Raw genomic sequence first — 24,974 nt, forward strand, 5'->3', positions numbered from 1 at the left:
GTATTACGTAACCATGTTGAATTGCATTAAGCCGCCACCTTGCAGTATCCCCTGAGCGCCTTCAGAAACAGGGTGGAGGTCGCGTCACAAATATCATCTCCTGTGCAGTACGTCATTCGTGATCCGCCACCGAAGTACTCTTCCAACCTGCTTGGGTTTATCATCATGCCCCTGTGGTCAAGTTGATAAGGAGAGCCAGTTGACCATAATTCTTATCTGCTCTGAAAAGTGAGTATTGTGGGTCCATTCTGAGTTGTGGTATTTCTAATTGTGTATGTCCTGAAGTATGTATGTGCTGACGCAAGTATATCCTGAAGCAAGTATGTACTGAAGCAGGTATGTCCTGAAGCAAGTATGTCCTGAAGCAAGTATGTCCTGAATCAAGTTTGTCTTGAAGCAAATCTGTACTAAAGCTTGTCCTGAAGCAATTATGTCCTGAAGCAAGTATGTCCTGAAACAAGTATGTACTGAAGCAAGTATGTCCTGAAGCAAGTATATCCCGAATCAAGTATGTCCTCAAGTATGTATGTACTGAAGCAAGTATGTCCTGAAGCAAGTATATCCCGAATCAAGTATGTCCTCAAGTATGTATGTACTGAAGCATGTATGTCCTGAAGAATTTATGTCCTGAAACAAGTATGTACTGAAGCAAGTATATCCTGAAGCAAGTATATCCCGAATCAAGTATGTCCTGAAGTATGTATGTGCTGAAGCAAGTATGTTATTGAAGCAAGCATGTCCAGAAGCAAGTCTGTACAGAAGCAAGTATGTCCTGAAGCAAGTATGTCCTGAAGCAAGTATATCCTGAAGCATAAGTGTACTGAAGCAAGTATGTCCTGAAGCAAGTATATCCTGAAGCAAGTGTGTCCTGAAACAGGTATGTCCTGAAGCATGTACAGTAGGTCGTGAAGCATGTATGTCCTGAAGCAAGTATATCCTGAAGCATGTGTGTCCTGAAGCAAGTATGTCCTGAAGCGAGTATATCCTGAAGCGAGTATATCCTGAAGCGAGTATATCCTGAAGCGAGTATGTCCTGTCGCTGTACAATATAGTATTAGTAAGGACATGGCGAGCGTCCTTTGAAAAACAATATAAATTTCTCAGTACGCCATGGACGCTCACAACCACGAATACATTATCCTGGAAGACGTAAACAAGGTTGTTTGTGTGTAATAATAATAATAATAATAGTAATAATAATAATAGTAATAATAATAATAGTAATAATAATAATTAACTGTTTGTTGAAAGAGCATGGCAGCCGTAAGGCTGGAAATATACAGTTGCATAATTGGGAAATGGGTCACTCATTGACTAATAATATACAGGTAACATAAGTGATATAAATATGATGTATAATGACGAGGTGGGGAGAAGGTCAAACTACAGGGCATTTCAACATAGTGACAGTGCAAAAAGGTAAGATTTACTGGGAGTGAATACACTGGTTGATTGCAAGTTATTGATAATTTTTACAATGGTTGGGACTGGGCTGTTCTTATAGCGATCAGTACGTGCTCGTATGGGCTGTATGCGGTTGTGGTGTCGAGCAGCACTTCTCGGACGAGGGACCTCGGGTGGTAGTAGGAGCCGGTGTCGAGGATGGTGCAGAAGCTTCTCCCCAAATTTGCAGATGATGTCGTAGTGATGGTCACTGAGAGCCGAGAGGGTCAGTGTGTTGAGCGATTCTTGATATTTGTAGTAGGAAGGGGAGAGAATAATCTTTCATGCCCTCTTTTGCACTTTTTCTAGGTGTTTGCATTGTGTGGCATTTAGGGAGGAAGACCAGGTGGGGGAGGCATAGGTGAGCTTGGGAAATATGAATATGTGTGTGTGTACAGTGGATCTGTCTGGACAAATATGGCTGCTGCAATGGGTAACATGAAGATTAAGCACCCCAGCTTATTTCACCTGATGATTAAGCAACGTAATGCCAACCTAACCTGATCTAACCCCCCTCCCCTAACCCCCCTTCCCCCAGATAAAGTTAGGGTGTTTAATCATCAGGTGAAAATTAGGAGTATTAATCTTTATTCACGTGTTCCGCTTCATCAACCTCGTTTAACCCATCAACCTTCCTCTTAATTCTCTCTCAGTCCAGTCATTCTACCTCTCTCTCACTCCAGCCATTCTACGTCTCTCACTCCAGCCATTCTACATCTCTCTCACTCAATTATTCTACCTCTTTCACACTCCAGTCATTTTACCTCTCTTTCACTCCTCATTCTACCTCTCTCTCTCTCCAGTCATTCTACCTCAAGTTGGATTCTACCCTATACGACCCTCTAGCTAGTAGAATGTCATCATTTTTCAACACCTTCATTTGTTTTTATAGACGATATCTAATATACTACTGTATAGGAATAGCCATGTGTCTGTTCTGGGCAGCCGAAACAGCACAAAGATTTTTCATCAAACTTGGTGGAAAATCGCAAAAACTTCGTAGAGTGGAACAAACCTGGTCCCATGTCGATGGTTTCTTTAGGAAGGCATTGATTAACCATTTTGTCGCTGTACGCTGTCAGCCGGACGGCGGTTGTGCGGTAGCCAAGCACTAGCGTTCAAACTTTAACCGGGGACAAAGGGCCCGCGATCACTTGTAAACACTATAGACGATGGAAACACTACTATTACTACTTTGCTGTCACTCGAAATCGAGTATGACGATCATCCAGCTATGATACAATGATATGAGTTATTCGGGATATCATCTAGGTTGGTGAGTTCTGGGGTGACTAAAGGGGCCAGTACGGAACCGGCAGGGTCGTTCACAGATGTTGCACATGTGGGGGGGGCTACATCTAGTGCGGGAGAGGCGGTGGCAGCATCCTTCCGACGTTGGCGCTTGTCTGCCTCGGCATGCAGTCGGGCTAACTCGAAAGTATTGACACCTCCTCCTAGAGTTACGGTGTGGAGTAATCGTCTCCAAGGTGAGGGGGTCGATTTAGCACTCTTTTCAGATGTCTTAAGACTATCCTTATACCTTTTCAGTTGCCCACCAGCGTTACATTTACTATTCGTTGGGTGATTGTACACAGTAGCTGCTTTGTCAGTCTACTGTCGTCCATGCGGGTAACATGGCCAGTCCAGTGTAGTTATTCATGGATAATGGTAGCCTAGATGCTCCTACAGTTGGTGTCAGCGAGAAGACTATGTTGGTGAAAGTTTTCAAGTGCATTGAGGTACCTCCTGCATGTAACCCATGTTTACTGTCATATAGCAGGGTGGGAGGGACCACTGCTCGATTTACGTGCAACTTTGTAGATAATTTCAGCGATACAAACACTACTGTATATACGATATAAACAGTATAGACGATATCTACCACCTGGGAAGATATTGGAAGCATAATGTATTGTCTAATGGTAGACCCTGCTGCCATATGGCATCACGAAAAAATGTGACCAAGTCCCAGGTTGCTGATTTGACTCTCTGCCTCATTTACACACAATTGCAAGGTTTCGGGTGCTTCTCTCTCTTGATTTTTGTTGTGCTCTTTATTATTATTAGTAATAGTAGTATTAGTATTATTAGTATTAGTATTATTATATTTTCTTTATTATAATTGTTATTTATTATTATTTTTTTATTTTTACCATGATCGGATTTTATGAAGTTATTTTTGCCTTTATTTCCTTGAGCCAAAAAAAGAGAAGAGAACGAATGATGTTTGACAGGTTTCATATCAATGATGCATTTAATGTTATATTGTAAGAGAAGCTGTGTTAAATAAATTCACTTAAACACACACACACACACACACACACACACACACACAGGGGGGGGGGAAGGTGGGGATGTACAGTATGTAGTGGTGATGGGGGAGGAGGTGTGTGATGGTAGAGGTGGAGGGTGTGAGAGGTAGGGAAGGGGAGGGGGGGAGGTGTGTAGTAATGGGGGGTAAGGAGTGAAGGTGAAGGAGGGAAAGAAGGGAGGTGTTGTAAGGGTAGAAAGGGTGATGTGAGGTGATACAGAGGAGCCAACCAAACCTAACCTAACCATCCCCCAGGTGACAATGAGATAAATCACGGTTCCATCTTTTCAGACGATCTTCGTGGGAGGTTGACGAAGGTGGAAGAGTCATTACAGTAGGAGGCGACGAAGGTGGAAGAGTCATTACCGTAGGAGGCGACGAAGGTGGAAGAGTCATTACCGTAGGAGGCGACGAAGGTGGAAGAGTCATTACCGTAGGAGGCGACGAAGGTGGAAGAGTCATTACCGTAGGAGGCGACGAAGGTGGAAGAATTTAAGACACTAAAAAAACAAAACAAAACCATACCGACTCTTACCATGGTGGGTGGAAGGTGTAAGAGCTGCTTGGTGATGGTGTTGGTTCTCACTCTCTCAACATCTGCCGTCATTTTCCCATCTCCTAATGCCCGGGAAACAGGTAAGGAAAAGTAACTAACCTTAAACTTATAGAGGTCCCCCCATTAAAACTCTCTTGAGAACGATGACTTTAATTAACACTTTGGATAATGATGACTTCTAGAGTACAATAACTTTTCCCTATTTGAGTACAATAACTTTTCCCTCTTTGAGTACAATAACATCACCTCCTTGAGTACAATAACTTCACCTCCTTGAGTACAATAACTTCTCATCCATGAGTACAATAACTTCATTATTTTGAGTACAATAACTTCATCCCTTTGTGTACAATAACTTCATATAACTTCATCGTCTTGAGTACAATAACTTCCCCCCTTTGAGTACAATAACTTCTCCCTCCATGAGTACAATAACTTCATCCCGTTGAGTACAATAAATTCATCCCTTTGAGTACAATAACTTCTCCCTCTTTGAGTACAATAACTTCATCCCTTTGAGTACAATAACTTCATCCCTTTGAGTACAATAACTTCTCCCTCTTTGAGTACAATAACTTCTCCCTCCATGAGTACAATAACTTCATCCCTTTGACTACAATAACTTCATCCCTTTGACTACAATAACTTCATCCCTTGAGTACAATGACTTCTCCCTCTTTGAGTACAATTACTTCATCCCTTTGAGTACAATAACTTCATCCCTTTGAGTACAATAACTTCATCTCTTTGAGTACAATAACTTCTCCCTCCATGAGTACAGTAACTTCATCCCTTTGAGTACAATAACTTCATCCCTTTGAGTACAATAACTTCATCCCTTTGAGTACAATAACTTCATCCCTTTGAGTACAATAACTTCATCCCTTTGAGTACAATAACTTCATCCCTTTGACTACAATAACTTCATCCCTTGAGTACAATAACTTCTCCCTCCATGAGTACAATAACTTCATCCCTTTGACTACAATAACTTCATCCCTTGAGTACAATAACTTCTCCCTCTTTGAGTACAATTACTTCATCCCTTTGAGTACAATAACTTCATCCCTTTGAGTACAATAACTTCATCCCTTTGAGTACAATAACTTCATCCCTTTGAGCACAATAACTTCATCCCTTTGACTACAATAACTTCATCCCTTGAGTACAATAACTTCTCCCTCCATGAGTACAATAACTTCATCCCTTTGACTACAATAACTTCATCCCTTGAGTACAATAACTTCTCCCTCTTTGAGTACAATTACTTCATCCCTTTGAGTACAATAACTTCATCCCTTTGAGTACAATAACTTCATCCCTTTGAGTACAATAACTTCATCCCTTTGACTACAATAACTTCATCTCTTTGAGTACAATAACTTCATCTCTTTGAGTACAATAACTTCATCCCTTTGACTACAATAACTTCATCCCTTGAGTACAATAACTTCTCCCTCCATGAGTACAATAACTTCATCCCTTTGACTACAATAACTTCATCCCTTGAGTACAATAACTTCTCCCTCCATGAGTACAATAATTTCACCCCCTTAGTACAATGACTCCGATGATATTGTGCTCAATTGCTTAAACCTTGTCCTATTAAACTAGTTATTCCAGTAGGCACCGTAAACAAAAAGTCCCATAATTAAGCAAGTCCCGTAAACAAACAAATCCCATAAACTAGCAAGCCTCGTAAACAGGCAGTCCCCATAAACAACATCAGCATATATAATTAATAGTCCCAACAAGCAAGCAGGTTCGTCCAACAATATAAGAACATAAGAACATAAGAAAATAAGGAATCTGCAATAGGCCGGTTGGCCTGTGCATGGCAGGTCCTGTCGAGAGTTACTACCACTCTCTATCATCCATGAATCTATCCAGCCTCCTTTTGAAACTTTCCAGAGTTCCCGCACTTACTACAAAGCTGCTAAGCTTGTTCCACTCGTCCACCACCCTATTTGTGAACCAGTTTCTTCCTATCTCCCTCCTAAACCTAAACTTATCCAACTTGAATCCGTTGCTCCGAGTCCTATCCTGCTCGGATATTGTAAGAACTTTATCTATATCCCCTTTATTGATTCCTTTCACCCACTTAAATACTTCTATCATATCTCCCCGCACTCTTCAGGCAAACCAATAGACGCATTTCAGTTCAGTTCAGTTCAGCTCAGTTCAGCTCAGTTCAGTTCCAGCAGTAATTTGGCCTCCCCCTTGCAGAGACGAGCTTCTGGTTCGAAAAAATGAGGCAAGAGATTAACGATGCTCTGGAACGACCTAAGAACACCGGCAGGGCTAAGAATGTGTTGTTCTTCCTGGGTGATGGTGAGTAGTGGTGTACCTATGTGGTGATTTGTCATAGGCGTCAGGTAGGGGTGTGTGTGTGTGTGTGTGTGGGTGTGGGTGTGGGTGTGTGTGGGTGGATCTGATCTGACAGGTGTGTGGAAGGAAGGAAGGTGTATATTAAAGTTTTTTCAGGTATGGGAATCACGGTGTCGACGGTTGGGCGTATCTTCAAGGGTCAGAAGAAAGGTGTGTCAGGTGAAGAGGGTCACCTGGTGTGGGAGAGGTTTCCTAATGTTGGTCTGATCAAGGTGAGTCAGCTGTAACAATAACATATTAAATTTTATATTAATGGATAGTCATATACACCAACATGTCAACCCTTAGACTTGTAATCTAGTACATGGTGGGGCTTTTGTTGGGGCTATTCTTGGTTGAATCGACTTGCTGTTCATCGTTGTCAGTATACCTACAGGGGTACACTGCCTATGCACAATACTGTACACATAAAAAATATCTGCCCATCTGGATCCGATGTGTTTTGAAATGAACACAATGTGCAGCAGATTCGGTTCGGTTGTCAAGGAATCACAAATAGTGATCAGAATTGTTTGTCCATTGTGTCATATTGTATCAGTGATAAAATGGGCAGATTTTTTGTTTTTTTGTGTGCACTGTATATTGTTCGTATACCTGCACTGTCTATCATGATATATCTGCACTTTGTTAACATGAATCAACATGAACTTCCGAGACGATTTCACTCAATAAATTTGTGCATCTACCTTATAAATTTTTAAGGCACTAACCTCAGCAACGTTTGGCCGGTAGACATACAACTTGGACAGACAGGTGCCAGACAGCGCAGGTACAGGCACAGCTTACCTGACTGGCGTGAAGGCCAACAAGGGGACCGTAGGCGTAAGTGGTGACGTACATTACAAGGATTGTGATGCCTCCCTCCTGCCTGAGAACAGACTGGACTCAATCCTCAAGTGGGCTCAGGACGCCGGCATGGATACAGGTGTGTGGTAGGATGGTGGCAAGGATACAGGTGGGTGGTAGAATGGTGGTAAGGATACAGGTGTGTGGTAGGATGGTGGTAAGGATACAGGTGTGTGGTAGAATGGTGGCAAGGATACAGGTGGGTGGTAGAATGGTGGTAAGGATAGAGGTGGGTGGTAGGATGATGGCAAGGATACAGGTGGGTGGTAGGATGGTGGCAAGGATACAGTTGGGTGGTAGGATGGTGGCAAGGATACAGGTGGGTGGTAGGATGGTGGCAAGGATACAGTTGGGGTAGGATGGTGGCAAGGGATAGGTGTGTGGTAGGATGGTGGCAAGGATGCAGGTGTGTAGGGATGGCATGATACAGTTGGGTGGTAGGACAGGCAAGGATAGAGGTGGATGGTAGGATGGCGGCAAGGATAAGCAGTTGGGTGGCAGGATGGTGGCAAGGATACAGGTGGTGGCAGGATGGTGGGGCAAGGACAGTTGGGGTGGTAGGATGGCAAGGGCAGATAGAGGTGGGATGGGCAGGGGATATGGGCAAGGATACAGTTGGGTGGGTAGGATGGTGGCAAGGATAAGCAGGTGGGTGGTAGGATGGTGGTAAGGATGGCTGAAAGTTGGGTGGGTAGGATGGTAAGTGGGTGATAGAGGTGTGGATGGTAGGGATGGTGTATGATACAGGTGTGTGGTAGGATGGGTGGCAAGGATACAGGTGGGTGGTAGATGGTGGCAAGGATACAGTTGGGTGGTAGGATGGTAAGGATAAGCAGTGCTGGGTGGTAGGATGGCAAGGATACAGGTGTGTGGTAGGATGGTGGCAAGGATACAGGTGGGTGGTAGGATGGTGGCAAGGATACAGTTGGGTGGTAGGATGATGGCAAGGATAGAGGTGGGTGGTAGGATGGTGGCAAAGATACAGGTGAGTGGTAGGATGGTGGCAAGGATAGAGGTGGATGGTAGGATGGTGGCAATGATACAGTTGGGTGGTAGGATGGTGGCAAGGATACAGTTGGGTGGTAGGATGGTGGCAAGGATACAGGGCTTTCAGAGACGACTACTTCAGCTGTACATATTTTTACAAATGCTAATATTTTCCAAGTTAAATTTTGTATGAACCAACCATCTATGATGATGCAGGTATGGTGTTAACTGTAATGATCATGACAGTTGTGCTGTTAGCTTTAACGATTATCACAGGTGTTGTGTTGCAGGTTTGGTGACGACGACTCAGGTAACTCATGCCACACCTGCCGCGCTTTATGCCAAGTCCGCCGACCGTTACTGGCAGTGCGACACAAAGATGATCCAGGAAAACGTGACACAATGCAAAGATATTGCACGTCAGCTGGTGGAGGACGAACCTGCACGTAACTTGAAGGTAGGTGGGTGGGTGGGTGTGTGTGCACGCACGTGTGTGTGTGTGTGCGTGTGCGTGCGTGCGTGCGCGCTAATGATACCAGTCCGTAAGTCAAAAGAATTATCATGACCAATATTCACTCATTGATTGTATTATTTAACCCATGTTTGAAGCAGGATTCCACACACTCAAAAGCCATTATCAATAAGGCCAGGTAAGGCACATCCTTCACAGTGTCAAACGAGATACTTATATTACACTTCTCGTTCTGCTTCAGGTGATCATGGGGGGAGGACGGCAGGAGCTGGGGGCAACACCACTGCAGGAGGTGAAGCTCGAATGTCCCAGGACGGATGGCAGGAACCTTGTGGAGGAATGGGCTGCTGACAAGGAGGCAAGAGGTGCCACACACGCCTATGTCACCAACACCCAACAGCTGCTAGACCTGAACCCTAACACCACTGACTACCTCATGGGTGTGTTACATGAATACTAGTCTGGCAAATCTCTCTCTCTCTGTTTTCCAGGTGTCTCGTTCTCACTCTCTCCCAGATATCACACTTCCTCACTCTCTCTTTGGCATCACAGGACTGTTTGGAGAGCGTCACACACCCTACGTGGTGGACCGAGACCCTGCGCCAGCGGGGACACCAAGACTGAAAGAGATGGTGCAGACAGCACTCAGAATCCTGAAGAAAAGCTCCCAAGGTTTCTTCCTACTAGTGAGTGATGCAGAGTGTTTATCATTATAAATATAGTGATGCACAATGATGTATAGTAACTTTTTACAGCAATGTGAAAAAATAATTAATGATATACAGGTACTGTATGGTGAAATACAATGACATGCAGAGATGTTTGTTGATGATGCACACTGATGTTCAGTAACATTGTGATACATATTTAGGTATTTCTTTCGTAATGACATACAGTACACTGATGTAATGCTCAGTGATATATATATAATATATATATATATATATATATATATATATATATATATATATATATATATATATATATATATATATATATATATATTTATATTTATAAGAAATGACCCATCACTGTCACCACAGGTTGAGGGAGGTATGATAGACCGGAGCCTACATGATACTCATGCCAGGAGGGCAGTGGAAGAGGTGGTGGAGTTGGACGAAACAATGCAGGCAGCGTTGGATATGGTCGACCTGGAAGACACACTGGTGCTAGTGACTGCAGACCATTCCCACACCCTGACCATGGCCGGGTATCCTCCCAGAGGCAATGATATCCTGGGTAAGTGTCACCTAGCCTTCCCAGGCCAAGCCAGTCGCAGGTTGAACTTTGTAACTTTGGGTTGACAGGTGTGTAATTAAATATATACTCAAATATGACTGTATCAACAGGTATAGTTTACAACGACCAGGTGACTGATGGGCTGCCCTTCACAACCCTGATGTTTGCAAATGGTCAAGGCTACAACTATACCTGGGATGGACACAAGGTATTCATGTTGTGGCGAATCACCATTGTACTGTTTACCATTAATGGGGGTGAGAGACATTAGTGGATGAAAGATACTTTAATAAGTACTGTAAATGAGACATTGATGTGTAAATCTGCAGTCACGCTAGAGTTTCTACCCAGAATAATTACACCATGGCATTGATTTTTCAACCAACGCCTCAAGGTGTGTCTACGGCGACCACTTATTTGTTGTCGAAAGTGGGATGATGCAGAGCGTTTAAAAATCCAAGGTACGGCGGGTTGAAATTTGCTGTAGAGAGTCTATTGTATTAATAAAATTTACACCGTTCTTATTTTTTCGTATTAATGCTAAAATGTACAAAAAATATAAAAAGTATATTTCAAAAACAAAACACGAACAAAATTGCCATAGTAAATAAAAAATAATAAGAATACATCACGACGGGAATTTTATTTCACTCGAGAGTACTTGCGTCACTTTTGTAAACATATATATAGTGTAGTGGATACCTCCCCTACAAACGCTGTTTGTCGCTGAGTAGCCGACCCCGCGAATTCCCCAATGTATGCCTCGTGGTCTAGGTCAACCAGCGCCGCCTTATATGACGGAGGTCAACTATTAAGCCACGCCTACCCCCGCTATATAAGACCTGACCTCATGGTGACCTACCTCTCTTTCGACCTACACCAACCAGCAAGCAACACCTCCTCCTCCTCCTGCCTGGCGGCCCTCGCTCCCGCCGGCAAGCATGGCGACCCACAAGCTGGTCCTCCTCTGAGCACCCTCACCAACCAGCTCTCTCCACTCAACGCTTTTAACCATGCTGCCTTCCCAGCACCAAGTTGCATTGTATATTCATCATATCCTGAGCGTGAACCAACATCACGTACCCCACAATAGCTTGGGTGCTACAAACGCACACCATATTTCCGTGATAGATACTGCTACCCACAATCGTTTCTTTTTCGTCTTGGTCTTCTCTAACAAGACCACACATCTCACTAAAGTGGTTCATGCTGCCATAGAAACATACAACGAAGCCATCCTGCTTTTCAGCTCAAACTAGCCGCACGAGCTTGGCGCCTGGCCGATGGTTCCTTTCGCCAGTGTGACCAGTGTGTGGATCGTACCATTGACTTATTGCCTGTAGATGAAATGCTATCGTGGATTTATTGCACCGAAAACTCTAGTGTGACCGTACCTTAACAGAGATATTAATGGTTTAGAAACTAAATGTGAGATTATTAATGATGGACAAGGTAATTACTAAGAGACATTAATGGTTAAGGACATATTAATGGTTCAGGGCGTTAATGGTAAAGGGGAGCGTCCGGCTGAAAATTTGATGAGAATCGGAAAATTATGAAAATATTCTGAAAAATTCCTGAGGAAAGCTGTTGCCTATGGCTATCTGTTGACGTATTGTGATTGCATAATTCGTAATTGTAGTATCTTGCGTTATTTAATGGGAGAATGACAAGCACATGGTCTGTCTGGCTGGGCGTTTATTCTCTGTTCTTGGTTACAACGTGCCTAACACAGTTCGTGTTTACACAAGCCTAAACACTTTCTGACTTTGGTAAGAAGTAACATAATATATAATTTATAATCAATGACCTCACCAGCAAGGAATCGAACCCTCGACCTCCTGGGTGGGACTAGGGAACGCTTACCGGCCAACCCACAAAGACACTTGTGTCCTTGTGAGTTAGCCGGTAAGCGTTCCCTATTCCCACCCAGTAGGTCGAGGGTTCGATTCCTTGCTGGTGAGGTCGTTGATTATATGTTCAAAGTCCGCGTGTTATATGGACTAAAAATGAAGTAAATATATAATATATATATTCAATAAAGGCAGCATATAAACATACATATATATAACAGTAATATTTGTGTAGCTCTGTATGGTTGTTCTAAATCCCCTTCATTTAGACTCTTAGAGGGTCTTTCAGTTTACGTAGCAAAATCTGGAGAAAGTATTTATTATGATATTTTGGTGTAAAGTAATACCAATCGCTTGGTAAATATCAGTATCTGGTACCTTTCTCAGCTAGCTAGCAGCAGGACCAGTCACCAGAGTCTTGTACACAGCAGTCACCCACAAAAGATTCAAAGAAGCGAGAGTGAGAGTAGAGATTCGACCATCGGTTGCTCTCTCTCCACCCTTCTCGGCCCGTATCTCAAAACGAGTTTTTCTAACCTTCAAATCCCTAAGGCTCGGCCATTTATGAGCGGATTCTAATAAAACAAAAACTAAGTAGTAGAATAACGTATTGTGCATTGCTGAACATATATATATTTTTTTTTATATTTGACTTGGTTTATTATTTGCTGATTTATCTTTATAAATATTTGGAGGAAAAATGGTAAGTTAAGAAAAAATTCATGCGCCCAAAATAAAAGCGATAACCAGAGATATCTATATGTTACATTCAAGAGGAGTAAATTACTGTACCTATATTCCACATAATTTTCCATGTAATCTAGCGAAAAGTTATGGAGAAGTAGGATTTTGATAATTGATTGAATAAAAGGGAAAAATCAGGATTAGGGATTAGGCAGAACCGATTCAGGGGTATAGCAACAATGTATCTAGTGTCCTTAATGCTGACAAGAAATTTATATTAATTGATCAATTACTAACGAATTTTATGCTTCAGCCGGACGCCATCCTTAAGGATATATTAATGGTTAAGGACAAAAATTTAAGAGAAACAATTTACTGGGCGAGACATAGATATGGTTGAGCCTCACTATTTATTATACGAGTGTTAATTGCAGGTGGTGAGGCCTAACTTGACAGGTGTGGACACAGGCCATAAGGACTATGAATCACTGGCTGCTGTGCCCATGGTAGAAGGGGAGGAGACCCATGGAGGTGAAGACGTAGCTGTTTATGCAGCAGGTATAACAGACGCTGTTATTTTTAGTATTAATACACCAAGCACTGTCCCTTAGAGCATTATTATGCCAGGCACTGTCACATCGGGGATTATTACGCCAGGCACTGTCACGTCAAGGATTATTACGCCAGGCACTATCATTTTCTACCCACTGTTTCCATCTACCTCTCACTGTGTGTGTGTACCACCCCTTGTGTATTCATTCCATCCAACACTTAAAACTGGTGAACTCTATATGTATAGGAGATGTGCAGTTACCCTGGTAGTTTTGTTCCAATGGGACTGTGTCCATTTTTTTACCTTTAAGGTCAGTGAAATCATCTTGCCCACCAAATTGTTTGCAGTACTTCCCATAGTTTTATTGCACCCAAGTTTGCCTAGAGGATAAAGTGTAGAGCCAGGAAATTTTGAAATCTTCTTTATATGCATCCTTGGTTTACGCAATGTGATTTCCAGACCATTTAATTTTTGCATTAGGAGTGTAAGTCTTACAAACACCATATTAGTTCAGGTTTTCTTAACTGTGTCAGTCAGTACCAGGAATACCATTCTCTATTGCCTTCCTGACTGGTGAAACTTTCACATCGGTCCACACTAATGAAATTCTTGAATATTTCTTTATACAGGTATTCCATGATTTACAGTAGGGTTGCATTCCTGGAAACCCTAATTGTAATTGAATTAATGTAAATCGGGAGCCTTTTAACCTGGGTTTCAATGGGATACGTTCCTGGCCTGTCTTACACAGACATTTATCACAGAAAAAGCTATTCTACAACACCAATTAAATAAATAAATACAATTATAAACAACATTTACCACATTAATAATAACAAACTTGCCGCTTAACAATGTCTGAATTCATCTCCAGAGACACGGTCTTTCTTGAAGTTTTGGCTTTCCTAGAGGTGGAGACTCCGCAGGATGCTTGCTAGCCATTTTCAAAGTTAACAATTCCGTGCATCTGAAACGCCTTACAATAAACGCCTTTAATCACTTCACAGTCACTAAAACAGAGCAAAATCTGAATGATAGTATTTTCCTCTCGCCGATAAATGGCAAATATCACAGCGATCATAAGGTTACGTAACTATAAATAACAATAATATTGGTTACGTGAGCAAGGGCAGGAATGGTCTCCTTGAAACAAAGGGTGAGATGCCCTTCCCCAATGTTTACTTTCTGCATCAACGAAATAAGCCTCTTGACAGGACCATTATCGAGAAATTTGCCTAACGTAAATTGCGAAAAGGTTTTAAAACCTAACCAATTCATTGGTTTATTGTAAACTGGGTCATTATAAATTGGGGGATACATGTATTGCCTCAATACTGTACAGCAATTTCAGTTTACCAGTGCTCTGTTTATTGTCTTTTACATTACAGTTTCCAAATTTTACATATGAGAAACTTAGACCTAAACAACAATTACAGAAGTACTTTGCAGTTTGGAATGCAAATTTTTCACTTCATTTCAGTTCCTCATTATACCCTGTCTTTTAACTCCTTACAATTAGTTTACTTTATGCAGCATCGCTTGATTTTTGTATGAATCCTTCATATTAGTAAATCAATTGTGATTACATCATCAGCAGCCTGGCTCATAAAGACCTCTACCATTTGTTTCCACAAACTTTTATATTGAGTCTACCCTACTCAATATTCCCACCACAATCTCCTTATTTCATGTATCTAATTACAGGATAGTCATATTGTAGGCCATCATGTGTGATACATGCATAAAAATGCATTTCTGGTTGACAGGTCCGATGAGCCACCTTTTCCACCGCTCACACGAACAGACCTATGTGGCTCATGTCATGGCATATGCTGCCTGTATTGGGCCATACAAGGATAACTGTCACCGCCCACTGGACAACCTTCCCCAAGATGTATATGAGTCTGTTGACAGTGGTGACACCTACTCAGATGACCACAGCCATCCTGAAGTTCCCGAAGAGGATGATATCAACATGACCCACCCCATCTCAGAAGACACTGGCACAAAATTGGAAGAGGTTACTGCAGAGATGGAGGAGGAGGAGGATGATGAAATGAATACAGCCACAGTGGAGGCGGCGGATACCCAAGCCTACCCCCACCCAAAGGAGTTGAAGAGTAAAAGGAGTGGAGGGGTGTCAATCATCACCAATAGTTATTTAATTGTGCTGTCCTTATTGTTACTAGGCTCACAGGCCCATGTAATTAATGGGTGTGTCGTACTATAAATATGGATACAATACACCTTTTCACATATACGTTGAGACATTGTTATATATCTATTTGACAAATTTCATAACCGAATGACAGAACACATATCGAATGACGATCTAAAATAACTGTTCGTTCATGCTAACGGAAATGATTGACATAAGTTATGAAATTGACAGCCGTGAACAATAAACCGACAGTCAATATATAGTTTGAGAATGTAACAATTGTAGGGGAGAGTTGTGGGACATGAGATGTTTGGTGTTCACACTCAGGATGGGATGGAGAATGGAAACTCACAATGTGCTCTCTGTATACATGTTGTATTGGATGTACAATGCAGCTTGGTGCTGGGAAGGCAGCATGGTTACAAGCGTGATGTAGAGAGAGCTGGTTGGTGAGGGTGCTCAGAGAAGGACAGCTTGTGGGTCGCCATGCTCGCCGGCGGGAGCGAGGACCCCCAGGCAGGCGGAGGAGGTGGTGTTGCTGGATGGTTGGTGTAGGTAGAAAGAGTGAGATCACCACGAGGTCAGGTCCTAAATAGTGGGGGTAGGCGTGGCTTAGTAGTTGACCCCCGCTCCGTGGGCGGCGCTGGTTGACCTAGACCACGAGGCATACACTGGGGAATTCGTGGGGTCGGCTACGCAGCGACAAACAGCGTTTGTAGGGGAGGAATCCACTACAGAGTATTCACTGCAGGACATGCCTTGAATTCATAAAATATTAAATGACTCAAGTAGGCTATTATTAGGATACTAAATTATAAAACAAAATAATTCCATTTCCACTGATTATCTCAATTCTCTTGTTAAATACACTTCCTCTGCTCTTACAAACTTTTATTGCTTGTTATCTATATTATATTTATATACTACATGATATCCACTTATTTCTATATCTATACTCACACTCATACAAATATATATATATATATATATATATATATATATATATATATATATATATATATATATATATATATATATATATATATATATATATATATATGGCTGTAGCTATGACAAAAATAGTTAATGATGAACCAATAGACGTTTTCTATGACTGTTCTTGGACCCGTTTTCTATGAGTATTTTTATTTATTTTTACTTTAGTTTACCCAATCATTTCTCTATATGATCTCTCTTGAGCAGTACACTTTCTCAGTAACAGGTGGCGCTGTAGTAAAAAAATTTGGGACCTCTCTGAGAATAATGGGAATGTGTGTCAGTTGCACTTCCTTATTAGATATTCCTTGTAACGAGGTGTTTCTCGCCGAAGCCCGGAAGTACTTATTTAGACACAAGACTTGGGCGGTAGACTAACTCTGCAGATCGACGCCTTCGCCCGCTGTTCTTCATATTTACGGTATGATTTATTTATGATTTATTCAAATAGTTAAATTTCTACTTGTGCAAATGTACTGTTACATTAAGGTTATTTATTTGTAGATTGGATCAGTAATTTAGCATCCTGAAGACCACATTTCCGGAAATTATTGTAAGAGTTTTTCAATGGGGCATTGTGTTGGTTTGAAGATTTGGTAAACATTCGTCCATTGGCTGTCCTCGGGTTTTAGTACGAAAATATTTATTTTGCCGTTTTCGGTGTGTTTTACTCAAGTCTGACATTCGTGTCTTCGGCAAATTAGCGGTTTTTGCCCCCCAAAATGAACACTTTAATTTTTAACAGAAACTGCTAATTTGCACGAAAATGGAAGTCAAATTTAAGTAAGACACACCTAAAATACAAAAAAAAAAAAAAAACTTCTCATACCCAACCAACCTACCAAACTACGAGGAGACTACTGACTCTTTAAGTGAGGAGTATAACCTCGGGTAAACATGGCGGAAACCTGGGGACAGCCAATGGACGAATATTAACCGAGGATTTTTATGGGATTTTCATTGTTTTAGCATATCCTGGAATTTACCAAGGCAACTTCAAGGGTTCTCCGATCCGGATTGACGTCATTTCCGGTGATAGAGCGCCATCTATAGCATAGCAACAGAGTCCGTGAGTTACTCCTGTGAAAACAAACCACCGGTACTAACACGTCGTACATGCAGGCCTATGTTTTCAATGTTATTTTAAGTGCCGATTCGCTACAACTTTATCTTATGAGATGGTTATATTTTATTTCATTCAACTTACCTTCTTTAGCTTCATCTCCTAACTTAAGAAGCATTTGTATCTCACTGTAGAGGGATTCACGTTCATTCTGTCAAGTCTCGTGAGTACAGTACTTGTGGTATCTGAATCCACTTGATGTCACATAAGGAGTATCAGGATTTGGTTATCCCAGAAACACCTAAGGGGTTAGGGGTGTTACCAAGAAAAATATTTTGGAGGAAGCGTGTCTCCCTTACTTGGCTTTGAGGCCTCCGATTGACCCGTATCTCGTAGCTAGAAGGAAAACGATATCTATCTTTCAATGGTATTGTAGGGTTTCGTGATATAATGTTGTCTAGCACTCAGGATGGATGGAAACTCTAAGGTGGTTTTCTTATATAATATAAGTTATATGGTAGACAGTCTGGTGCTGGAGGTGCCGTGTGGTGAGGGGCTGCTCAGTAGACACGTTCGGTGAGTAGCGTGTTGAAGGAGGTAGATGTGCAGGAGCTTCGTTAGAGAAGATGTTGCCTGTTGCTGGCCTCCTGGTTGAATGAGAACGGGACAGCGAGGAGCTTGCTTGGAGGAGGTGTTGCGTGTTCAGGAACTGAGAGCAGAATGAGAGAACTGGTTGGTGAGGACGCTCAGAGAAGGACAGCTGGTGGGTCGCCATGCTCGCCAGCGGGAGCGAGGACCGCCAGGCAGGCGGAGGAGGAGGTGTTGCGTGTTCAAGAAGAGAGGCCAGAATGAATCTCAATGGAGAGACAGAGCTTATATACACAGCAGCCGTGAGTCACCCGTGAGTCAACCGTGAGAAGCCGCCGGTCTTTTGACTCCGTTGCTAGGATACTGTGGCATCTGGTGAGGCCCCCCCCCCACTGGGCCGCTCGTTCGGTTGCTAGGGAAGACGTAGCAGGTGGCAGGCGGTTACCCAGTTATAGGGGAGACGTCCACTACAGTATACTATGATAGAAAGTTAATATTTAGCGAAAACTACGACAATATTTCACCTGATAGCTGCAGCTGCGAAAAAGAGTAGGTAGGGAGGTACTACCGCTTGGGAAGATATTGGAAGCATAAGGTGTTGTCTAATGGTAGGCCCTGTTGCCACACGGCATCACAAAAATTGACAGTCCCAGGTTGCCTCATTTCACACAATTGCAGTGTTTCGATTGTTTTTCTTACTTTGACAACACAATATACTGCATGTGTCATTTCTCACTCATGATACACTTTTTATTTATTTTTTATTTGTGGCTCTATTATTATTATCATCATTTATAATTTTTATTAGAATTTAAAATATTTTCTTGGAATATAATTATTTATTTGTATTATCATTATTTCATTATAATTTGGTCCCCCAGGCCGTAATGTGGGTCTTTAAAAATGACCTGTGGCCTGGTGGGCTAATGCCCGAAAAAAAAAAAAAAAAAGTGCACCAGCAGCCCAGTCCGGTTGTGTAATAGGGCTTTGGAGTAGACGCAAAATGGGGTAAAATACTATAGAACACCAAACAAACCTTTGAAAACCTTGCACACAGGGGCATAAATCCTGGGGAGGAGGATTCATCCCCTATAATATAGTGGAGAGATTTCCTATGTAATCACCTCCCCCCCCCGCCCCCCAATAATTCATGTATATTCTGGTTGGGTCGACCTCTTTGTGATCAGAAAGTCACATGTTCAAAGGCACATTTCTAAGTCTCGGAAGTCCTCCCCATCTTCAATCGCAACATATCTTTGCCAAATGTAACAATTGCATTAATTGTTACATATTTTTATTGGTTCAGGCATAACATGAACATATGCACAGCTACTAATAGTCTTAAATACCCCCTCCCCCCAAAAAAGTCATGCATAACTTACTGAGGACATAAAAGCAAAGCAAAAAGCAACCTCGCAAAACAAAATTACTTAAGACAAGCACAGAAACACATTTTTATAAGAAACATTTTTGCAGACAATGTTCAGGACCATAAAAATATAGTAAATATATGCAAATTTCTAATTCAAAACTATTAAACCAAACCTAGAAAAAAATAAAGCCCATAAACTCCTGGTGTTAGCAGTCTCCTCCACTATTGCAATTGTAAGCCTCATTTTTTTCTGGTCAGGTATGGTCATGGACAGAAGTCCATATTGAGAACCATACTATAAAGGGTTTGTCGACCCATGCCTAGTCTTTAAAGTTCTTTTTGATTGACAAATGATGAACCATGTGGTTAGGTTAAGTAAAAGGAACGTAGGTAATATTGGGTAGAGTACAACCACAGAACTATTTACTTTGGCACATGGTATTATAGTTTAGGGCATGACCTGAATCTTGATTTTCATCTTAAATTTATTTTCAACAATTCTAAGACACTTTTCTATGACATTTCCCTTGCAAACACAACTTTACTTCCGAGGTTAGTTGATTTGCCATAGAAATGAAGGTCAGAATCATTTGGGAGAATACTATGCTTCCCTTTATAGCCGTACATTTTTTATTTTTCAGCGAATTTTAATAAAAAGAATACCAAATAAACTTTTTGAAAAGCTTACCTAGCCTTCAAAAAGCTTACTTGAACTATAAAGTATTTTCTTCAAAACCCTATTACACAACCAGACTTGGGCCACTGGAGCACTGATTTGCAGCCCATGGAGTCTGATTTTTGCAACTACGGCCATCAAGTGAAGTACATTAGAAGCTTGCCATTAGCGGGTTTTCGATTGGCGATTTCGACAGTGAAATCTCCGTTAGCCATAACAATTGGTACAGAGCACTTCTGGGAATGAGAGATTTCTTGGTAACGAGATGACTCTGTAGTGGATTTCTCCCCTACAAACGCTGTTTGTCGCTGAGTAGCTGACCCCACCAATTCCCCAGTGTATGCCCCGTGGTCTAGGTCAACCAGCGCCGCCATACATCACAGAGCGGGGGTCAACTACTAGGCCAAGCCTACCCCCCGCTATTTAAGACCTGACCTCGTGGTGACCTGTCTCTTTCTACCTACAGCCGTAGCCAGCAACACCTCCTCCTCCGCCTGCCTGGCGGTCCTCGCTCCCGCCGGCGAGCATGGCGACCCACAAGCTGTCCTTCTCTGAGCATCCTCACCAACCAGCTCTCTCTACATCACGCTTGTAACCATGCTGCCTTCCCAGCACCAAGCTGCATTGTACATCCAATACAACATGTATATAGAGAGCACATTGTCAGTTTCCTTTCTCCAACCCATCCTGAGTGTGAACCAAACATATTGAACCCCACAACTCTCTCAAAGCCGGAAAAATATCCCTCTTCCCTGGAATTTTCTGGTTAACAGAAAAATGTTCTCGGAAGTTCAAGAAATTGCACATTGCATCATATCTCAAAGCCGGAAAAATCCCTCCTTCCTGGAATTTAACGAGCAATGGAAAAATTTTCTCGGAAGTTCCAGAAATTGCACATTTCATCATTTCTCGAACCTGTAAAAATATCCCCCTTCCTTGGAATTTTCCAGGAACCTTACTTTTTACTTTTATCCTTTTCACCGCTGATCGGCTCGTTAGCTGCTTGAGCGATCAGTCACATCTGTCATGCACTGTTGGCAAGTACTAGGCATGTACTGGCTCTTATGCACTGTTGGCAAGTACTGGGCATGCACCAGCTCCTGAATGTACTTGAACTTGCTCCAGTGTTGGTCAAGTCTGGTTTTGAAAGAACTCACACTCGATGCCGTCACAACACTTTCTGGCGGATAGTTCCAAGAGTTCACAACTCTCATTCCGAAAAGTTTGCCCTCACAGTTTTCTGGACTTGCGGCTTCTTCAATCTTCAGCTGTGACCACTTGTGAGGCGAGCATCCGCCAGCTCCAAGTAAGGACACTCGACTGAGTAGTGCTCCTTGAGATGCTTATACACCTCAATTAGGTCGCCCCTTGCCCGTTTGTAGTACAAGTTAGGCAAGTTCAGGTGCCCCAATCTCTCAGGGTAGTTGAGGTGCCGAAGTGCAGGCACCAGTCTGGTGGCCTTCCTTTGAACATTTTTAACCAACTGACAGTCCCTAGCGTATCTTGGGGACCAGACGTGGTGTCAGTACTCCAGATGGGGAAGCACTTCACTCTTGAAGATCGTTACGAGGGACGGACCATCTAGATATCTGAATAACCTTCTTATAAGACCCAATAATTTAATTGCCTGATTTACCTTCTTCTCGCAATGGCCCGAGAATTTCAGCTCATTGTCAACATACACACCAAGGTCCTTCTCACATTCAGTCTCAAATAGTGCAGTTTCTTCATTCCGTTGGGACATCTGATACGCCTCCTTACCGTTGGTACGTCCCAGGTGAATCTTCTTGCACTTCGTTACATAAAATCTCAGCACCCATTTCTTCGACCATTCTTGGCGCTCAGAGATCCTTCTACAGCTCTTCACAGTCCGCTTGGTTCTTAATATCCAGAAATATCTTGGCATCGTCAGCAAACTTATCTATGGAGGAGTGTACAACGTCAGGCATGTTATTTATGAACAAACAAAAAAACAAACAAACAACAGTTGGCCCAATACACTGCCCTGTGGTACCCCGCTTGTGACAGGTACAGATGATGATTTCGTGCCATTAATCACCATACACTGCTTGCGGTCATGTAGAAAGTCTTCTATCTACGCTAGGCCATTTCCCCGAATTCTGTACCCTTCTAGTTTGATTTTCAGCCTTTCTTGTGGTACACTGTCAAAAGATTTGGCAAAATCTAGGTATATACTCGTATTGTCGATATTACCACCCCATTCCAGAATATGGATCCAAATATCCAATACCTTGAGCAATTGTGTTAAGCAGGAGCGCCTTGGCATAAAACAGTGTTGACAATCCTTTTCAAGGTTGTTTCGTAGTAGATGTTCCATCATAGCATCTCTGATAATACTCTCAAGTACTTTACATATTATGCTCGTCAGGCTCGGCGGTCTATAGTTATTTGTGGAGTAACGATCGCCTTTCTTGAAGATATGACTCGCACGAGCCATTTTCCAATCATTGGGGTCCTTTTGTTCATCCAGGCATATACAGAACAGGATCTTCAAGGGCTAGGCAAGCTCGTTGCACAACTCTCTTAGCACTCTGGGATGCACTATGCCAGGGCCGGGACTCTTATGGACCTTTAGCTTTGACAGTTTATATCTATTACCCTCTTCTGTGAACACAATGTGGGTCAGTGCTGTGCCAAACCGTCTGTCCTCAAAAGCAGGAAGGTTAATCGCATCTTCTCTTGTGAACACTGAGGAAAAGAAGCTGTTTAATGCCTCAGCTTTATCCTGGTCAGAATTTGCGTAACTACTATCTTCAAGCCTCAGGTCTCATACTCCTACTAGCATTTTTTATTTTGACTTTGCATAGTGGTAAAACACCTTTGGGTTTGACTTGACCTCGCTTGCAACCAGCCTCTGGAACTCATTTTCAGCCCTTCTACACTCTTTCTTTGCTTGGTTTCTGGCTCTTGCATACATCCTCCTGTCCTGCTCATCGTTTAACCCAACCCATGTCGTGAATTTCTGGGTTTTCTTAACTTTGTCGACCGCCGCATGGTTCATGTGTAGGGATCCCCTCGTATTCCTAGAGGCACTGGGTTTGGTCTTGGGTACGTATTTATCGATCAGATGGGTCACTTTACTAGTTATGATGTTTAGCGTAGTGTCTGCATTTTTGTGCCTTAATGAGTCAGGCCAGTGGATACCCCTCATATCTTCCCTCATCCCATTGTAATATTTGCTCCTTGGCCTGGCCTTATCTTGAACTAGGTAACAGTTGAATCTAAATGACAACACTACTTGTGACTGGTGCCAACTGGGGCAAGGTGTTCCAGTGGCCACCATACCCTCCTCGTTTGTTATGATGAGGTCTAGTGGCTTGTGTGTTTGCTCCCCTCTGTAATGTTGTAGTGGATTCCTCCCCTACAAATGCTGTTTGTCGCTGAGTAGCCGACCCCGCGAATTCCCCAGTGGATGCCTCGTGGTCTAGTTCAACCAGCGCCGCCTTACATGACGGAGGTCAACTATTAAGCCACGCCTACCTCCGTTATATAAGACCTGACTTCGTGGTGACCTACCTCTTTCTACCTACACCAACCAGCAAGCAACACCTCCTCCCCCTGCCTGGAGGTCCTCGCTCCAGCCGGCGACCTTGGCGACCCACAAGCTGGTCCTCCTCTGAGCACCCTCACCAACCAGCTCTCTCTACATCACGCTTGTAACCACGCTGCCACTTCCCAGCACCAAGCTGCACTGTACATCCAATACAATATGTATACAGAGAGCACATTGTGAGTTTCCTTTCTCCATCCCATCCTGAGTGTGAACAAACAACCCGTTCCCCACAATGTATCGTGTCTCTAACCTGTTAGAACAGAAAATTATCTCTCAGGGTTTCTACAAAAAGAGTATCATGATTATTCAAGTCATTTGGGGTGAACTCGTTTCTCCAGTCGATGTTGCCATAGTTAAAGTCCCCCATGATAAGGAGGTGGCTATGGTTGGACATCACTGCATTGTCGAATAAGGCTCTTAAGTTCCTTTGATTTAGTGGGCCACAGTTTGGGGATCTGTAGATACACCGACAATAAGTAAGTCTTCTCCCTTTAATTTAATTTTACACCACTTGGACTCATCAAACACATCCTCTCTGTGTACCCTCGCCTGGCTGGCTCTAAGGTCTTGCCTAGCATAGATAACCACACCCCTCTTGCAAGTTTCTTGACAAAGGTTCGTAAATGAGTCATGTCCAGCAATACTGTACTGAACTCGCATTCCTCTGGGTCTATTCTTCTGTTCTTGTACAACAGTTCTACACCTCCTACAATATCAGGTTGGTGCACCTTCATTTGTGTTTCAAACTCCTCTCTCTTATCAAGGAACATGTCCATATTAGTGTACGGTACAGGACATTCAAGCCAGAATTTGTTCTCGTTAACGTCTCTGCTCGTAGTAGTCTCCGACCCCTCTCCATTCTCAGAAGCTGCAGCATTTGTTAAGTACACTGTATTTTGCAGGGTGTGGTTAGAAATGCCATTGCTTACACGGCGCTCGCTTCATTTTGGCTGATGGGTGGAGGGTGTGCTGTTGCCCCCTGGCTCTGTCGGCACACTTGCTTCCACTACCCTCCTCCCTGAATATAACCCATGTACACCCGTCCTCGTTCCTCCTTGACTCCTCCCTTTTCTGCTTCAAGCCCTGCAGGGGCTTCTTGTGCTCTTCCCTCTGCATTACCGTGCAATCTGGGTGAATGAATACACTCTGAAATGCCTCGCTCTCTGCTAAGTTTTTTGCCTGCCAAATAATCTCTATTTCTCCTCCTCA

General features: G+C 42.7%; 1 protein-coding gene across 2 annotated transcripts; it reads left to right on the forward strand.

The window, feature by feature from the left end:
* Positions 1–25: 25 nt before the first annotated feature.
* On the forward strand, positions 26–15,650 carry LOC121870758 (alkaline phosphatase-like). 2 transcript variants are annotated; one of them, XM_042372701.1, is made up of 13 exons: positions 26–228; positions 4,046–4,203; positions 4,237–4,390; positions 6,537–6,641; positions 6,795–6,910; positions 7,431–7,623; positions 8,822–8,988; positions 9,245–9,443; positions 9,556–9,689; positions 10,047–10,245; positions 10,356–10,453; positions 13,217–13,340; positions 15,102–15,650. In XM_042372701.1, the coding sequence occupies exons 3-13, from the start codon at positions 4,291–4,293 to the stop codon at positions 15,563–15,565; spliced, it is 1,899 nt and encodes a 632-aa protein (XP_042228635.1). In that variant the 5' UTR covers positions 26–228; positions 4,046–4,203; positions 4,237–4,290; the 3' UTR covers positions 15,566–15,650. The 2 variants fall into 2 exon arrangements, with proteins under 2 accessions (XP_042228635.1, XP_042228636.1); XM_042372702.1 differs by having other exon boundaries at positions 4,046–4,170.
* Positions 15,651–24,974: the final 9,324 nt, after the last annotated feature.

Source organism: Homarus americanus, unplaced genomic scaffold, assembly GCF_018991925.1.
Source record: "Homarus americanus isolate GMGI-L3 unplaced genomic scaffold, GMGI_Hamer_2.0 scaffold49310, whole genome shotgun sequence".
Lineage (NCBI taxonomy): Eukaryota > Metazoa > Arthropoda > Malacostraca > Decapoda > Nephropidae > Homarus > Homarus americanus.